The 17,705-nt window shown below is 50.8% G+C and overlaps 1 protein-coding gene across 1 annotated transcript in view; it reads right to left on the reverse strand.

The window, feature by feature from the left end:
• CFAP77 (cilia and flagella associated protein 77) overlaps nucleotides 1-15,303 on the reverse strand; it is a 932,628-nt gene extending 917,325 nt beyond the window's left edge. The window contains exon 1 of the mRNA XM_086924762.1: nucleotides 14,967-15,303. Coding sequence (XP_086780888.1) covers nucleotides 14,967-15,026 — 60 coding nt within the window. The 5' untranslated portion in view covers nucleotides 15,027-15,303. The remainder of the gene's footprint in view (nucleotides 1-14,966) is intronic.
• Between the last annotated feature and the right edge of the window lie 2,402 nt (nucleotides 15,304-17,705).

A 17,705-nucleotide genomic window follows, 5' to 3' on the forward strand; every position in this document is an offset into this window, starting at 1 on the left:
ATAGAGTGGCGTAGAGTACAGTGGGGTAGAGTGGGGAGGAGGGGCGCGGGATAGATTCCAGTGGCATAGAGTGGAATGGTGCAGAGTTGATAGAGTGGCGTAGAGTACAGTGGGGTAGAGTGGAGAGGAGGGGCGCAGGATAGATTCCAGTGGCATAGAGTGGAATGGTGCAGAGTTGATAGAGTGGCGTAGAGTGCAGTGGGGTAGAGTGGAGAGGAGGGGCGCAGGATAGATTCCAGTGGCATAGAGTGGAATGGTGCAGAGTTGATAGAGTGGCGTAGAGTGCAGTGGGGTAGAGTTGAGAGGAGGGACGCAGGATAGATTCCAGTGGCATAGAGTGGAATGGTGCAGAGTTGATAGAGTGGCGTAGAGTGCAGTGGGGTAGAGTGGAGAGGAGGGGCACGGGATAGAATCCAGTGGCATAGAGAAGAATGGTGCAGAGTTGATAGAGTGGCGTAGAGTACAGTGGGGCAGAGTGGAGAGGAGGGGCGCAGGATAGATTCCAGTGGTACAGAGTGGAATGGTACAGAGTTGATAGAGTGGCGTAGAGTACAGTGGGGTAGTGTGGAGAGGAGGGGAGGGGAGGGGCGCAGGATAGATTCCAGTGGCATAGAGTGGAATGGTGCAGAGTTGATAGAGTGGCGTAGAGTACAGTGGGGTAGAGTAGAGAGGAGAGCGCGGGATAGATTCCAGTGGCATAGAGTGGAATGGTGCAGAGTTGATAGAGTGGCGTAGAGTACAGTGGGGTAGAGTGGAGAGGAGGGGCGCGGGATAGATTCTAGTGGCATAGAGTGGAATGGTGCAGAGTTGATAGAGTGGCGTAGAGTGGAGAGGAGGGGCGCGGGATAGATTCCAGTGGCATAGAGTGGAATGGTGCAGAATAGAGTGGCGTAGAGTACAGTGGGGTAGTGTGGAGAGGAGGGGCGCGGGATGGATTCCAGTGGCATAGAGTGGAATGGTGCAGAGTTGATAGAGTGGCGTAGAGTACAGTGGGGTAGAGTGGAGAGGAGGGGCGCGGGATAGATTCCAGTGGCATAGAGTGGAATGGTGCAGAGTTGATAGAGTGCGTAGAGTACAGTGGGGTAGAGTGGAGAGGAGGGGCGCGGGATAGATTCCAGTGGCATAGGGTGGAATGGTGCAGAGTTGATAGAGTGGCGTAGAGTACAGTGGGGTAGAGTGGAGAGGAGGGGCGCAGGATAGATTCCAGTGGCATAGAGTGGAATGGTGCAGAGTTGATAGAGTGGCGTAGAGTGGAGAGGGGTAGAGTGGAGAGGAGGGGCGCGGGATAGATTCCAGTGGCATAGAGTGGAATGGTGCAGAGTTGATAGAGTGGCGTAGAGTACAGTGGGGTAGAGTGGAGAGGAGGGGCGCGGGATAGATTCCAGTGGCATAGAGAGGAATGGTGCAGAGTTGATAGAGTGGCATAGAGTACAGTGGGGTAGAGTGGAGAGGAGGGGCGCAGGATAGATTTCAGTGGCATAGAGTAGAATGGTGCAGAGTTGATAGAGTGGCGTAGAGTACAGTGGGGTAGAGTGGAGAGGAGGGGCGCGGGATAGATTCCAGTGGCATAGAGTGGAATGGTGCAGAGTTGATAGAGTGGCGTAGAGTACAGTGGGGTAGTGTGGAGAGGAGGGGCGCGGGATGGATTCCAGTGGCATAGAGTGGAATGGTGCAGAGTTGATAGAGTGGCGTAGAGTACAGTGGGGTAGAGTGGAGAGGAGGGGCGCGGGATAGATTCCAGTGGCATAGAGTGGAATGGTGCAGAGTTGATAGAGTGGCGTAGAGTGGAGAGGAGGGGCGCGGGATAGATTCCAGTGGCATAGAGTGGAATGGTGCAGAGTTGATAGAGTGGCGTAGAGTACAGTGGGGTAGAGTGGAGAGGAGGGGCGCGGGATAGATTCTAGTGGCATAGAGTGGAATGGTGCAGAGTTGATAGAGTGGCGTAGAGTGGAGAGGAGGGGCGCGGGATAGATTCCAGTGGCATAGAGTGGAATGGTGCAGAATAGAGTGGCGTAGAGTACAGTGGGGTAGTGTGGAGAGGAGGGGCGCGGGATGGATTCCAGTGGCATAGAGTGGAATGGTGCAGAGTTGATAGAGTGGCGTAGAGTACAGTGGGGTAGAGTGGAGAGGAGGGGCGCGGGATAGATTCCAGTGGCATAGAGTGGAATGGTGCAGAGTTGATAGAGTGCGTAGAGTACAGTGGGGTAGAGTGGAGAGGAGGGGCGCGGGATAGATTCCAGTGGCATAGAGTGGAATGGTGCAGAGTTGATAGAGTGGCGTAGAGTACAGTGGGGTAGAGTGGAGAGGAGGGGCGCAGGATAGATTCCAGTGGCATAGAGTGGAATGGTGCAGAGTTGATAGAGTGGCGTAGAGTGGAGAGGGGTAGAGTGGAGAGGAGGGGCGCGGGATAGATTCCAGTGGCATAGAGTGGAATGGTGCAGAGTTGATAGAGTGGCGTAGAGTACAGTGGGGTAGAGTGGAGAGGAGGGGCGCAGGATAGATTTCAGTGGCATAGAGTAGAATGGTGCAGAGTTGATAGAGTGGCGTAGAGTACAGTGGGGTAGAGTGGAGAGGAGGGGCGCGGGATAGATTCCAGTGGCATAGAGTGGAATGGTGCAGAGTTGATAGAGTGGCGTAGAGTACAGTGGGGTAGTGTGGAGAGGAGGGGCGCGGGATGGATTCCAGTGGCATAGAGTGGAATGGTGCAGAGTTGATAGAGTGGCGTAGAGTACAGTGGGGTAGAGTGGAGAGGAGGGGCGCGGGATAGATTCCAGTGGCATAGAGTGGAATGGTGCAGAGTTGATAGAGTGGCGTAGAGTACAGTGGGGTAGAGTGGAGAGGAGGGGCGCGGGATAGATTCCAGTGGCATAGAGTGGAATGGTGCAGAGTTGATAGAGTGGCGTAGAGTACAGTGGGGTAGAGTGGAGAGGAGGGGCGCGGGATAGATTCCAGTGGCATAGAGTGGAATGGTGCAGAGTTGATAGAGTGGCGTAGAGTGGAGAGGGGTAGAGTGGAGAGGAGGGGCGCGGGATAGATTCCAGTGGCATAGAGTGCAATGGTGCAGAGTTGATAGAGTGGCGTAGAGTACAGTGGGGTAGAGTGGAGAGGAGGGGCGCAGGATAGATTCCAGTGGCATAGAGTGGAATGGTGCAGAGTTGATAGAGTGGCGTAGAGTGCAGTGTGGTAGAGTGGAGAGGAGGGGCGCGGGATAGATTCCAGTGGCATAGAGTGGAATGGTGCAGAGTTGATAGAGTGGCATAGAGTACAGTGGGGTAGAGTGGAGAGGAGGGGCGCAGGATAGATTCCAGTGGCATAGAGTGGAATGGTGCAGAGTTGATAGAGTGGCGTAGAGTACAGTGGGGTAGAGTGGAGAGGAGGGACGCAGGATAGATTCCAGTGGCATAGAGTGGAATGGTGCAGAGTTGATAGAGTGGCGTAGAGTACAGTGGGGTAGAGTGGAGAGGAGGGGAGGGGCGCAGGATAGATTCCAGTGGTACAGAGTGGAATGGTACAGAGTTGATAGAGTGGCGTAGAGTACAGTGGGGTAGTGTGGAGAGGAGGGGAGGGGCGCAGGATAGATTCCAGTGGCATAGAGTGGAATGGTACAGAGTTGATAGAGTGGCGTAGAGTACAGTGGGGTAGAGTGGAGAGGAGAGCGCGGGATAGATTCCAGTGGCATAGAGTGGAATGGTGCAGAGTTGATAGAGTGGCGTAGAGTACAGTGGGGTAGAGTGGAGAGGAGGGGCGCGGGATAGATTCCAGTGGCATAGAGTGGAATGGTGCAGAGTTGATAGAGTGGCGTAGAGTACAGTGGGGTAGTGTGGAGAGGAGGGGCGCGGGATGGATTCCAGTGGCATAGAGTGGAATGGTGCAGAGTTGATAGAGTGGCGTAGAGTACAGTGGGGTAGAGTGGAGAGGAGGGGCGCGGGATAGATTCCAGTGGCATAGAGTGGAATGGTGCAGAGTTGATAGAGTGGCGTAGAGTACAGTGGGGTAGAGTGGAGAGGAGGGGCGCGGGATAGATTCCAGTGGCATAGAGTGGAATGGTGCAGAGTTGATAGAGTGGCGTAGAGTACAGTGGGGTAGAGTGGAGAGGAGGGGCGCGGGATAGATTCCAGTGGCATAGAGTGGAATGGTGCAGACTTGATAGAGTGGTGTAGAGTACAGTGGGGTAGAGTGGAGAGGAGGGGCGCGGGATAGATTCCAGTGGCATAGAGTGGAATGGTGCAGAGTTGATAGAGTGGCGTAGAGTGGAGAGGGGTAGAGTGGAGAGGAGGGGCGCAGGATAGATTCCAGTGGCATAGAGTGGAATGGTGCAGAGTTGATAGAGTGGCGTAGAGTGCAGTGGGGTAGAGTGGAGAGGAGGGGCACGGGATAGAATCCAGTGGCATAGAGAAGAATGGTGCAGAGTTGATAGAGTGGCGTAGAGTACAGTGGGGTAGAGTGGAGAGGAGGGGAGGGGCGCAGGATAGATTCCAGTGGTACAGAGTGGAATGGTACAGAGTGGCGTAGAGTACAGTGGGGTAGAGTGGAGAGGAGAGCGCGGGATAGATTCCAGTGGCATAGAGTGGAATGGTGCAGAGTTGATAGAGTGGCGTAGAGTACAGTGGGGTAGAGTGGAGAGGAGGGGAGGGGCGCAGGATAGATTCCAGTGGTACAGAGTGGAATGGTACAGAGTTGATAGAGTGGCGTAGAGTACAGTGGGGTAGAGTGGAGAGGAGAGCGCGGGATAGATTCCAGTGGCATAGAGTGGAATGGTGCAGAGTTGATAGAGTGGCGTAGAGTACAGTGGGGTAGAGTGGAGAGGAGGGGCGCGGGATAGATTCCAGTGGCATAGAGTGGAATGGTGCAGAGTTGATAGAGTGGCGTAGAGTACAGTGGGGTAGAGTGGAGAGGAGAGCGCGGGATAGATTCCAGTGGCATAGAGTGGAATGGTGCAGAGTTGATAGAGTGGCGTAGAGTACAGTGGGGTAGAGTGGACAGGAGGGGCGCGGGATAGATTCCAGTGGCATAGAGTGGAATGGTGCAGAGTTGATAGAGTGGCGTAGAGTACAGTGGGGTAGTGTGGAGAGGAGGGGCGCGGGATGGATTCCAGTGGCATAGAGTGGAATGGTGCAGAGTTGATAGAGTGGCGTAGAGTACAGTGGGGTAGAGTGGAGAGGAGGGGCGCAGGATAGATTCCAGTGGCATAGAGTGCAATGGTGCAGAGTTGATAGAGTGGCGTAGAGTACAGTGGGGTAGAGTGTAGAGGAGGGGCGCAGGACAGACTCCAGTGGCATAGAGTGGAATGGTGCAGAGTTGATAGAGTGGCGTAGAGTACAGTGGGGTAGTGTGGAGAGGAGGGGAGGGGCGCAGGACAGACTCCAGTGGCATAGAGTGGAATGGTGCAGAGTTGGTAGAGTGGCGTAGAGTGGCATAGAGTACAGAGGGGTAGAGAGGAGGGGCGCAGGATAGATTCCAGTGGCATAGAGTGGAATGGTGCAGAGTTGATAGAGTGGCGTAGAGTACAGTGGGGTAGTGTGGAGAGGAGGGGCGCGGGATAGATTCCAGTGGCATAGAGTGGAACGGTGCAGAGTTGATAGAGTGGCGTAGAGTGCAGTGGGGTAGTGTGGAGAGGAGGGGCGCGGGATAGATTCCAGTGGCATAGAGTGGAATGGTGCAGAGTTGATAGAGTGGCGTAGAGTACAGTGGGGTAGAGAGGAGAGGAGGGGAGGGGCGCGGGATAGATTCCAGTAGCATAGAGTGGAATGGTGCAAAGTTGATAGAGTGGCGTAGAGTACAGTGGGGTAGAGTGGAGAGGAGGGGGGGCGGGATAGATTCCAGTGGCATAGAGTGGAATGGTGCAGAGTTGATAGAGTGGCGTAGAGTACAGTGGGGTAGAGAGGAGAGGAGGGGAGGGGCGCGGGATAGATTCCAGTGGCATAGAGTGGAATGGTGCAAAGTTGATAGAGTGGCGTAGAGTACAGTGGGGTAGTGTGGAGAGGAGGGGCGCGGGATAGATTCCAGTGGCATAGAGTGGAATGGTGCAGAGTTGATAGAGTGGCGTAGAGTACAGTGGGGTAGTGTGGAGAGGAGGGGCGCGGGATAGATTCCAGTGGCATAGAGTGGAACGGTGCAGAGTTGATAGAGTGGCGTAGAGTGCAGTGGGGTAGTGTGGAGAGGAGGGGCGCAGGATCGATTCCAGTGGCATAGAGTGGAATGGTGCAGAGTTGATAGAGTGGCGTAGAGTACAGTGGGGTAGAGAGGAGAGGAGGGGAGGGGCGCGGGATAGATTCCAGTGGCATAGAGTGGAATGGTGCAAAGTTGATAGAGTGGCGTAGAGTACAGTGGGGTAGAGTGGAGAGGAGGGGGGGCGGGATAGATTCCAGTGGCATAGAGTGGAATGGTGCAGAGTTGATAGAGTGGCGTAGAGTACAGTGGGGTAGAGAGGAGAGATGGGGAGGGGCGCGGGATAGATTCCAGTGGCATAGAGTGGAATGGTGCAAAGTTGATAGAGTGGCGTAGAGTACAGTGGGGTAGAGTGGAGAGGAGGGGGGGCGGGATAGATTCCAGTGGCATAGAGTGGAATGGTGCAGAGTTGATAGAGTGGCGTAGAGTACAGTGGGGTACAGTGGAGAGGAGGGGCGCAGGATAGATTCCAGTGGCATAGAGTGGAATGGTGCAGAGTTGATAGAGTGGCGTAGAGTACAGTGGGGTAGAGAGGAGAGGAGGGGAGGGGCGCGGGATAGATTCCAGTGGCATAGAGTGGAATGGTGCAGAGTTGATAGAGTGGCGTAGAGTGCAGTGGGGTAGAGTGGGGAGGAGGGGCGCGGGATAGATTCCAGTGGCATAGAGTGGAATGGTGCAGAGTTGATAGAGTGGCGTAGAGTACAGTGGGGTAGAGAGGAGAGGAGGGGAGGGGCGCGGGATATATTCCAGTGGCATAGAGTGGAATGGTGCAGAGTTGATAGAGTGGCGTAGAGTACAGTGGGGTACAGTGGAGAGGAGGGGCGCAGGATAGATTCCAGTGGCATAGAGTGGAATGGTGCAGAGTTGATAGAGTGGCGTAGAGTGCAGTGGGGTAGAGTGGAGAGGAGAGGCGCAGGATAGATTCCAGTGGCATAGAGTGGAATGGTGCAGAGTTGATAGAGTGGCGTAGAGTACAGTGGGGTAGAGAGGAGAGGAGGGGAGGGGCGCGGGATAGATTCCAGTGGCATAGAGTGGAATGGTGCAGAGTTGATAGAGTGGCGTAGAGTGCAGTGGGGTAGAGTGGAGAGGAGGGGCGCGGGATAGATTCCAGTGGCATAGAGTGGAATGGTGCAGAGTTGATAGAGTGGCGTAGAGTACAGTGGGGTAGAGAGGAGAGGAGGGGAGGGGCGCGGGATAGATTCCAGTGGCATAGAGTGGAATGGTGCAGAGTTGATAGAGTGGCGTAGAGTACAGTGGGGTAGTGTGGAGAGGAGGGGAGGGGCGCAGGATAGATTCCAGTGGCATAGAGTGGATTGGTGCAGAGTTGATAGAGTGGCGTAGAGTACAGTGGGGTAGAGTGGAGAGGAGGGGCGCAGGATAGATTCCAGTGGCATAGAGTGGAATGGTGCAGAGTTGATAGAGTGGCGTAGAGTACAGTGGGGTAGAGTGGAGAGGAGGGGAGGGGCGCAGGATAGATTCCAGTGGTACAGAGTGGAATGGTACAGAGTTGATAGAGTGGCGTAGAGTACAGTGGGGTAGTGTGGAGAGGAGGGGAGGGGCGCAGGATAGATTCCAGTGGCATAGAGTGGAATGGTGCAGAGTTGATAGAGTGGCGTAGAGTGCAGTGGGGTAGAGTGGAGAGGAGGGGCGCAGGATAGATTTCAGTGGCATAGAGTAGAATGGTGCAGAGTTGATAGAGTGGCGTAGAGTACAGTGGGGTAGAGTGGAGAGGAGGGGGGGCGGGATAGATTCCAGTGGCATAGAGTGGAATGGTGCAGAGTTGATAGAGTGGCGTAGAGTACAGTGGGGTACAGTGGAGAGGAGGGGCGCGGGATAGATTCCAGTGGCATAGAGTGGAATGGTGCAGAGTTGATAGAGTGGCGTAGAGTACAGTGGGGTAGAGTGGAGAGGAGGGGCGCAGGATAGATTCCAGTGGCATAGAGTGGAATGGTGCAGAGTTGATAGAGTGGCGTAGAGTACAGTGGGGTAGAGTGGAGAGGAGGGGCGCAGGATAGATTCCAGTGGCATAGAGTGGAATGGTGCAGAGTTGATAGAGTGGTGTAGAGTGCAGTGGGGTAGAGTGGAGAGAAGGGGCGCTGGATAGATTCCAGTGGCATAGAATGGAATGGTGCAGAGTTGATAGAGTGGCGTAGAGTACAGTGGGGTAGTGTGGAGAGGAGGGGCGCTGGATAGATTCCAGTGGCATAGAATGGAATGGTGCAGAGTTGATAGAGTGGCGTAGAGTACAGTGGGGTAGAGTGGAGAGGAGGGGCGCAGGATAGATTCCAGTGGCATAGAGTGGAATGGTGCAGAGTTGATAGAGTGGCGTAGAGTACAGTGGGGTAGAGTGGAGAGGAGGGGCGCAGGATCGATTCCAGTGGCATAGAGTGGAATGGTGCAGAGTTGATAGAGTGGCGTAGAGTACAGTGGGGTAGTGTGGAGAGGAGGGGCGCTGGATAGATTCCAGTGGCATAGAGTAGAATGGTGCAGAGTTGATAGAGTGGTGTAGAGTGCAGTGGGGTAGAGTGGAGAGGAGGGGCGCAGGACAGACTCCAGTGGCATAGAGTGGAATGGTGCAGAGTTGATAGAGTGGCGTAGAGTAGATTGTTTCCGAGTAGAGTTAAGCAGCACAGAGTGCAGTGGTGCAGAGTAGATTAGAGTGGATTGATGTCGAGTCTAGTGGCTAAGAGCGCAGTGGTGCACAGTAGAGTAGTGTAGGGTAGAGTGCATTGGCACAGATTAAAGAGGTGTTGAGTGGCATTATGCAGGGCAGAGAGCAGTGATGCAGAGTGGAGTGTTGCAGAGTAGAGGGGAGTGTGGTAAAGTGGAGTATGCAGGTGTGGTAGTGCACTGCCATTAAAGACAACACATCTTCAACTGAAATGACCATTACATTTGCACAAAAAGTAATTTTAGACGCACTCTTATTAGTACTAGAATATTCTTTATTTATCTCCTTTGGTTTTGGTGGAAAGAATTTGGGTGCAGGTAGGTATCACCCTCTGATCAAAGGTGTGAATATTTATGAAAAGCAATAGTGTTATTCTGGGGAAGAATACCAAATTGTTGGTACACTATGAGTGTTGGCTATGGCATGACTGACATGCACTAAACGTCGTTTTGATACTTAGAGATCACATTTTTTACCGCATTAACGACGTTTTTGCACTACAAGCTGTTTTTAGTACTTTCAAGATCACTTTTTATTATTTTTTCCCCAGTACATTTTTCCATGCCATGACCTTATTTTTTCTAAGACTTCCAAGCATGGTGACGTTACATGATTGATAAATTCGGAATTTCACTTACGCACAACCAAGAGGGTGCACAGCGGAGGTGAGCTAAAAGACATGGTGTACAGTTGTTCCCGTCTTCAGAATCTGCATGTTTCAAGGGGACGAACAGACGTTTACACTCAGGGTTCTTACCTCTGTGCTGAATCCGGCTGGGCGACATTCATTTTACCCATCACTAGTGGAATGCACTTTCTTAAGTACTGGTGTGTGTATATATATAGAAGCAAGAACGAACTCTAGCAGCCAGCACACAACCATTGATAAAGAGGACAGGGGTTCTTGAAACGCGTCTGGAGTTTGTGCATAAATGAACTTTTAATGAAGTGGGAACCACGCTGCAATTTACCAGCAGGCGAAGTCCAATAAAAAGGAAATAAGAAGATTTGCGCTGAGGATTCTTTCACGGGGGCAACCTTTTCGAATGTAATGTTTGCGGCTTTGTCCGGCCGCGAAAGGATCCCGCTGCCTGAAAGGCAGACCAGTGCTGCTCCAAGCAGGAGAAAGCACGAAATGGATGCAAATATTCCGGGGCTTTGTCGAAAAGCAAAGTAAAAGGCTGAGATGTGTGACCCCTTCTACCCAGTGGGGAACAATTGCGAACTAATTGCTAGTGTTCAATTCACTCACTAAGAGTTTCAAACGGCTACGCACTACGAGTCCCAAGATGCCAGGAGCCACGCCCACAAAGGGCAGGACTTTTGAATAAATATAGTGCAAAGAAGCAAGAACAAACTCTAGCAGCCAGCACACAACCATTGATAAAGAGGACAGGGGTTCTTGAAACGCGTCTGGAGTTTGTGCATAAATGAACTTTTAATGAAGTGGGAACCACTCTGCAATTTACCAGCAGGCAAAGTCCAATAAAAAGGAAATAAGAGGATTTGCGCTGAGGATTCTTTCACAGGGGCAACCTTTTCGAATTTTTTATATATATATATATATATATATATATATATATATACACACACATATACACATTTGTTACCACTGCCAAAACTGGACATGTACTTACAGACATTTTTTCTACAGAGGCGGTATCATACATAATATTTTGACAAAAGGTTGTTTATTACATTACAGAATACATTCCCCTAATGAAGGGCTAGTCCTGAAATGCATTGGGATTCCAAATTAATGCATATGAATTTCAATTGCGGTGTAACGTTCAGCACTATGAATTAAAATGCTTCAAAAGCGATAAAAATGTTGCGAAATTAATAAAGAAGAAATTACGAGTATATAAATTCTACTGATTACTGAGTGATTAGTACTCGTAAGAAATATATGGAGAAAATGTTCCACCAAAAAAATCCACATTTTCTAAATTGGAGTGCAAAGAGGGGACGCTATTCTTCCCCAGAATAACGCTATTGCTGTATATTACGTTGCACAGACATACAGTTTTACTGATAATGGTACACAGCAAACAAACGATAACATGTGGAAATGTCATCACGCAGTGCATTCATTTGTTTTGACCGTATTGAAATTTTCATTCCACCACACTTCAGCATTACCAAAAGTGTGCTTTGTTTGTGGTTGCCATATTTAGAAATATCTGCACAGTACGTTTCAAACGTGGTTTGTGCTAGATAAAAACTAACATTGAAAAGTACTCCGAGTAGCCAGCATGATTGTTACAATAATCCGCTCAATTCCAAGTCAGAGGAAGAAAAGTGAACACCAAGCTCCCTGGAAGACAGCGCCTGACATTTACCCTAAGTCTTTGAATGCACAGTCAACGTGTCAGGATTAGAACAAGATGCAACGGCCTGTTTACATAAATTCACTACAGGTGAAAGAATGCAGTTAATAGGGTTGGGGGAAGGGAGGTGTCAAACTCAAGCTGGGCAACCTAAAAGAAAAGAAATTGTGAAATCCCCTGAGCACCAAAATACAAAGTCCAATAGTCCAGTATACTCAGTGATGTTTTATTCTCCATATGCATCCATCAATCTTGATGGATTGGTTTTCGGAGGCCTCGGCTCCCCATCGGAGTGTATGGTGGCCACTTCTCCTTGGAGCACTCTTATGAACGGATTTCTCAGACATTGGCTACACACGTTCTTGTGTAACCTAAAGACCTTACCGCCTACCTATTTTACGTCGCCTAAAAGAAAAGAAAGCCAGTAAACAGAAAGCAAGTGCGAGTTACAAAGCATAAAGCCACTGATAATCAGAAGGCATTTCCAGGGAATCTTTCGGAATGTCCCCCAGGAAGAGGTCATCAGAAAACCAGACAAATGCAAAAACAACAGTTGATGGGGAGCAAAAAAACGATGGATTTCGGCCCAGATCTCTGTACTGGGGTGAATGTATGACATTTTTCTGCATTTTGTCCATCAACTGTGGTTTCTGCATCTGTCACCCCGAGTGGGACGGGTATGCTCAGAGGTGAGTCCCATGCTCTCCACACCACTGGAGTCAAGCTATCCCGGCTGATGTGAACTGAAACCCTGAAACCGGTCCTAGGATGCTTGATTCCGGTCCAGGAAAGACATGGCTTGGCAGTTCGGGCTTGACTGTTCCCATGAGGCACAGGGTCAAGGCTGATTTGCATATGGCCATGTCTGTACTGGGGTGGTGTGGGGAGCAAAAAAATGATGGAATTCGGCCCAGATCTCTGTACTGGGGTGAATGTGTGACATTGTTCTGCATTCTGTCCATCAACTGTTGTTTTTGCATTTGTCAGCAAACCAGGCAGCTGCGTTTGTATCGATTCTGGTCTCCTTGTGTTTTATTGCGCCGTGATGTCTTTTTAGGTGAAGGTTTTCCCTTGAGATATAAAGAGAACAATCCTACACAACTAGCAAGCGGCTCTCGCCTCAAGGCACTTTATAATCTCGCCAACACGGCCTTGTTATTCTCATAGCTGTATGAACTGTGAGCAAGCGCCTTGAGACGAGACACTCTTGGCAAGTTTACCCTTCCAATTAGTTTTAAACGAGACGGCACTGCATCGGATTTCACTGAACGTTTGAGGGACATCGGGATTCGCGGAAATAATAGTTCCAAGAACCAGCACCCGTTAAGTCTGTGCAAACTGGTGCGGGAAAGGCCTGGACTGGCTGTCTTCATATTCAAAGTGTAGCCTAACACGGACACCAGGCTCTGCGCTTGGAAATTCCAGCTGGGGTGAGCCCTATGCTCACTTCACCCTCAACCAGAGACACGAATGGCAGAGCGCCTTGAGGAGCGATGTTTTCGTGGCGCGCGTAACTCAAACGGGTTCATAGTATCCGGACTGTGGGCGCTTTCCTTCGACTCAATCTGAGGTTTGTGGGGGAAAAACAAGATAACTCGGGCCCGTAGAACAGCAGGACCATGGCTCCCTCTTCTGGTGCAAGTGTGTACGACTGCTCCCGAGCCAGGCACGCCAGACTGGTTGTGTCACTGACGGCTGGGCTCATTACACGAGGCAGTCTAGCGGGTGACTGCACCTGACGCGGAGGGTCAATGCATGCCTTACTGCAGCTGGCTCCATATGCCGGTTACCTTCACCTGCTCGGCATTAGAAGCAGCTCCTCGAGGACCATAGCTCCTGCCACTGACGCAGTGCTGAAAGGAAACGGAGTGCCCTCGCTCAGACCCTTCCCTGATAGTGCCAAGTCGTGAGGTCGCCTCTGCTCTGGTTAGTAGGTCCGGCTGGTCCATGGTTCCCGATGTGAGGATGAGTGGGGCTGGGAAGGGACTCTGTGCCGGTGGCAGGGGCGCTGCACGCACAGGGTGCGTGGGACACGCGGGTCGGACTTTCTCTCGGTTTCATTTCGGCTGTTCAGCGCCCTGTGCCCCTTGGACTGTTCTACAACTTATAGTGTACCTAGCGGGTCTTTCACATCAGGGGGTGCCACGACACCACGGGCTCTAGGGGAAGGTGGCCGTCTATTACAAGGAATAAATGACCCCCGGGGGAACTTACAAAGGATCTTTCCTTAATTCACCTTCGAACCCGCTTCCTTCGAAAGGAAGCCTTCGTGGCTCGCATTGCCGTCCCATCCGCCTTTTGGCGGACCCCCGCGGCTGCCATCCCGTGAGCCACAGTTATTGCATCTCGTGGAAGCGGTGGGCAGGGCACGCCTGCTGCCCGCTGGTCCGGGCCGCTGTCCAGGTGCTGATGCCCAGCCCTCTCAGGGACGCGCTCTTGTTCCCACGAGGGCTTGGAGCATGTGTGCGGCGCGGGTTGTACAAGTCCAGTGTGAACTGTGGTTACAGTGTTCCGGGCACCGCCAGAGAGAAGCGGCTCCACCCAGCGCAGCCTGGCACCAGCTCCCGCCAGTGAGCACTGGTGAGTGAAGAAGCCTTTCACGGGGGCTCTAGGCATGCTACATACATCCCACATACATTAGAGATTCTGCGCACCTACAAGCTGTGTCGGTGCGCACTTGTGTGTGTGTGTGAACACGCATGACACATGAAGTCCCACGGTCTACATGTACAGTTAGTTGTTACAAACCCTTCCACAAAGAGCTAGGCAATAAGGTCTGTCGTTTGCTCTCTGGGGCCCAGGTGCTGCTCAATGCCGATGTCACCAAAGGACACGCCCACACCCCTCCCATGAGAGAAGCTGGAAAGATCAGCCTATGGTTGATCTCAGGGCACGCGATTGGATATCGAGCTGACAATACGCGCTCCTCTGACAGTACCGCCAGTTAAACAGTAACACGTGCTATTAACAGCGCCATGAACATGCACCCCTGTCGTAGCAGGCGCTATATAGAAGGGTGTGCCTCATGTACAGGTGACAGGAGCAAACCAAACAACTACTCTGCCCAGATCCTGGAGGGTTAGTTGGCCTCTGCTCAATCGCTGGTCTGTTTGCTAGGGGTGATATCAGGAATGCTGCATTCTAGCTAGATACATCTCGCACTTGGGGATCGCATGGTCTGTACCCATTCTTTTCTTGGCCTCTTTTTTTAGCGTGAACAATTGTCAAGGTGACTTTTATCAAAGAAGATCCCTTCACAACAGATTATGCAGGGGTCCGTAAAAGGGGTGATACGATACTACTGACAGACCTGAAAATCCTGCCCACTCTGGCACAATGTGTGATTCCAGTTATTGACTTTGGCACCACGTAGTGATCTCCCATCATTAGACGCGCTCGTGAGTGATCTGAACAACACTTTAGCCCCCTTCCCGTTTCCTGAATGGAGTTCATAATAAAACAAAAATATGAAAACTATATCATCCTAGACGGTGAAAGATGCATTTTTTGGTATGACAAAAACTTTGGATCTGCAAGAAATGAATATAACATGGCTGTTTAGTTACTTTGTGGTTACCGGGCGTGACATGTTTGGTTGTTTTTCTGCTTCTAAACCTGATGTTTTGAGTATGGTCTACTGATAACCATTGCTATTGCATGTAAACGAACGTGTTTGGTACGCTAACCAACTTTCTTTCACAAGTGTCATTGCAAAGTGAATAGGAGGAACGTGGAGGACTTCATCATAATGACCTCTGTACATTAGAGTGGGAGAGAACAGCGCGAGTCTCGCTTACCTTCTGCAGGAGCATGTTGGTCACCATGGACTCCCGCACTGTCCCCACTCTCCAGTCCATCTCTGCTGGGAGGAGATGGGGTCCTCTGGATCTCTGTTGCTGTGCAGGTGGAGTCCTCTGGGGTTCTGCTGGTGTGGATGTGGGGTCCCCTGTCTCTGCTGGTGTGGATGTGGGGTCCCCTGTCTCTGTTGGTGTGAGGGTGGGGTCCTCTTTCTCTGCTGGTGTGGATGTGGGGTCCTCTTTCTCTGCTGATGTGGATGTGGGGTCGTCTCTGCTGGTGTGAGGGTGTGGTCGATGGTCCTCTGCTGGAGGAGGGGGGGGGGGGAGAGGAGGATGGGAGCGTCAGACGGGAGGTTGTGTGTCAAAGTGAACAGGAAAAAGTGAGGGCCTAACTTGCAGACTGGGAGAATATCAGCTGCTTGTGGTATCGACAGTGATATGGGAGGGATGTAGGGCTGTTGGGTCAGTGTGCCAGGCTGAGGTGGGCCAGGCTGTGGTCGGGGGTCATGTCACGTTCGAATGGGTATAAAGACGGACATTGGTATAAAGTTGGGTAAGTTGTGGGGCCCTCAGGGAGGTGACAGTTGGTGGCCAGTTGGCCCAGCCCGTTGAGGGGCTGGCGTGAGTGAGTTGGGCGGGTTAGACGGCCCGCTTAGGGTGATCGGGGACTGGGTCTCTGCGAGGAGGGCCGGCTCCTCTCTCTCCGGTGCCTGTACGGTGCCCCGGCCCCTCTGGCGTCTCTGCAGCTCGAGCCTCTCAGGAGTCTCAGGCTCCTTCTACTGATGGACAGAGCGGCTAGCCTATTCCATCCCCGGGGGTGTATAGATACACCGAGCTCCCAAGAGCCCCCTGCGCTCCCTCTACCGGGTGCTCCCCTTCCCTAATGCATCAGTGTCCACCGGCCGTAGCCGCCTGCTCCGAGCGGACTCTTTTACGCCCCCGTACCTCGTCTCAGGTTATTGGTAGAATGGTACCGTCCGTCTCCATGGGAACGCTCCAAACAGGAACGAAGAAAACGGAACTTTGAAATAAAAGGAGGACAATAGCGGTGGCAAACACAAACGGACCAATGAGGATCTCTCTATGAACGTAACGCAGCGGCCATCTTGGAACGGGACTTGTTCCTGTACACGGCTATCGGAGAACGAAGAAAAATCAAATGTGAAACCAGGCCTCGCAGATGTCAAAGGCCATTTTTGGAGGATTAGTAAAAACGCGCAATGGTATTGTTAACATTTTCTAATTTGAATACAACTTGGTTTTATGGTTTTCAAACAGTGTGCCTCTTCGAAATCATCCTGCATACGGAAGTCTAAGAAGAGCGCTATCAATATTTTTGAGTAAACTGTAATTGCCCCCCCCATTCGCCATTGGGATAGGGTACATAGATGTATCTGTGACCATCAAATTGATTTCTTTTTGATATGTGGTTAGTAAGCTGGACTATACTCTCCCGGAACATTTTCCAATGTAGCTGTGGTATATGTCCTTTGTAGTTTTATTTATTAGTCATTGTAATTGTAGTTCTGTTACATAATTTAGATTCTTGTGCATGTAATATGGAATGTATTCGTTTGTGTGCCCTGGTTCTAGTTCAGAGAAGCGGTTGGAGCTGATCTGGATAGATGCTTTTACCTTGGCTCTAGTGGGTCAACTACTACTTATAAAATAAATAAATATCAATCTTAAACTGCCTCCTCCGCTTTTTACAATGGCGAAGAGGTTTATTTAATTATATACTGACCCACTGTGTTGCTGAATCTCTTCAACATCGATTATTAAGAAGTTTATCAGCACGGATTTACTGCGTGATTGTGCCGGCTATCACAGTCCTTTCGGTTGAGGAGTTGGGCATCTTTGCTGAAATTTAAGGTACTGTCGTAAATTAATTATATTTAAGGATTCAAGCGGACCACACCGCTATTGTTTGTTTGGCCTTTGGACATTGCTCGTGCCTACTTCACGCGCTGGAAGCTGGATGTTCTTGCCTCACGGGCTGAATCTCTGTGACGTTATACGGAGTCACATGATTGCATGTTGGAACGCACAAGCTCTGGTGGAACGCATAGTTTTACGTTCAGAGTACACGCAACGTCGCAGCCATTGAGTGCATTTGTAAGGATCTTCACGAAGAGAGCGCTGGCAGAATTCGAATTTAAAGCGCAAACCCAAGTGCTTTTTAAGCGAACATCTCAGATAATGGTGTTCAGTTCATTTAGAGTAAAATGCAAGAATTTTTGAATAAGTTTGGCGTATCTGCAGTAAGGGCTTCTCTTTATAGTCCTCGTTCTAATGGTCAGGTGGAGAGGGCAAACAGATTTTTCGAAGAGGGTATTCAAGCTGCTTTGAAAAGCAAACTTGATGTTTTTGAGTTTTTAAAGGAGAAGATATGGAGTTTTCATTTGACTCCTAACTCTTGTACAGGAGTTTCTCCTTACTGTTTAATGAGAGGCAGGAAACCAAGGTCTGGGTTTATGCCTTTGATTAATAGTGAAAAGGAAAAAGGAATTAGCTTAGAAGATTCTATTCATAAAGCTAGGAACAACATAGTTACAGCTCGTTTGTCTGGAAAGACTCATCATGATGTATCGCACCATTGTAAAAACAAAAATGTAGTGATTGGGTGAGAATTGTTAAACCATCTTTTACACCTAAGGGTACGTCAACATTTTCAGAACCATTTCAAGTTGAAGATGTTACTAACTCGACTGTTCTGCTTGAGGACAGGGGTTGGTGGAG

The sequence above is a fragment of the Lissotriton vulgaris genome, chromosome 5 (genome assembly GCF_964263255.1).
Source record: "Lissotriton vulgaris chromosome 5, aLisVul1.2, whole genome shotgun sequence".
NCBI classification, from domain to species: domain Eukaryota; kingdom Metazoa; phylum Chordata; class Amphibia; order Caudata; family Salamandridae; genus Lissotriton; species Lissotriton vulgaris.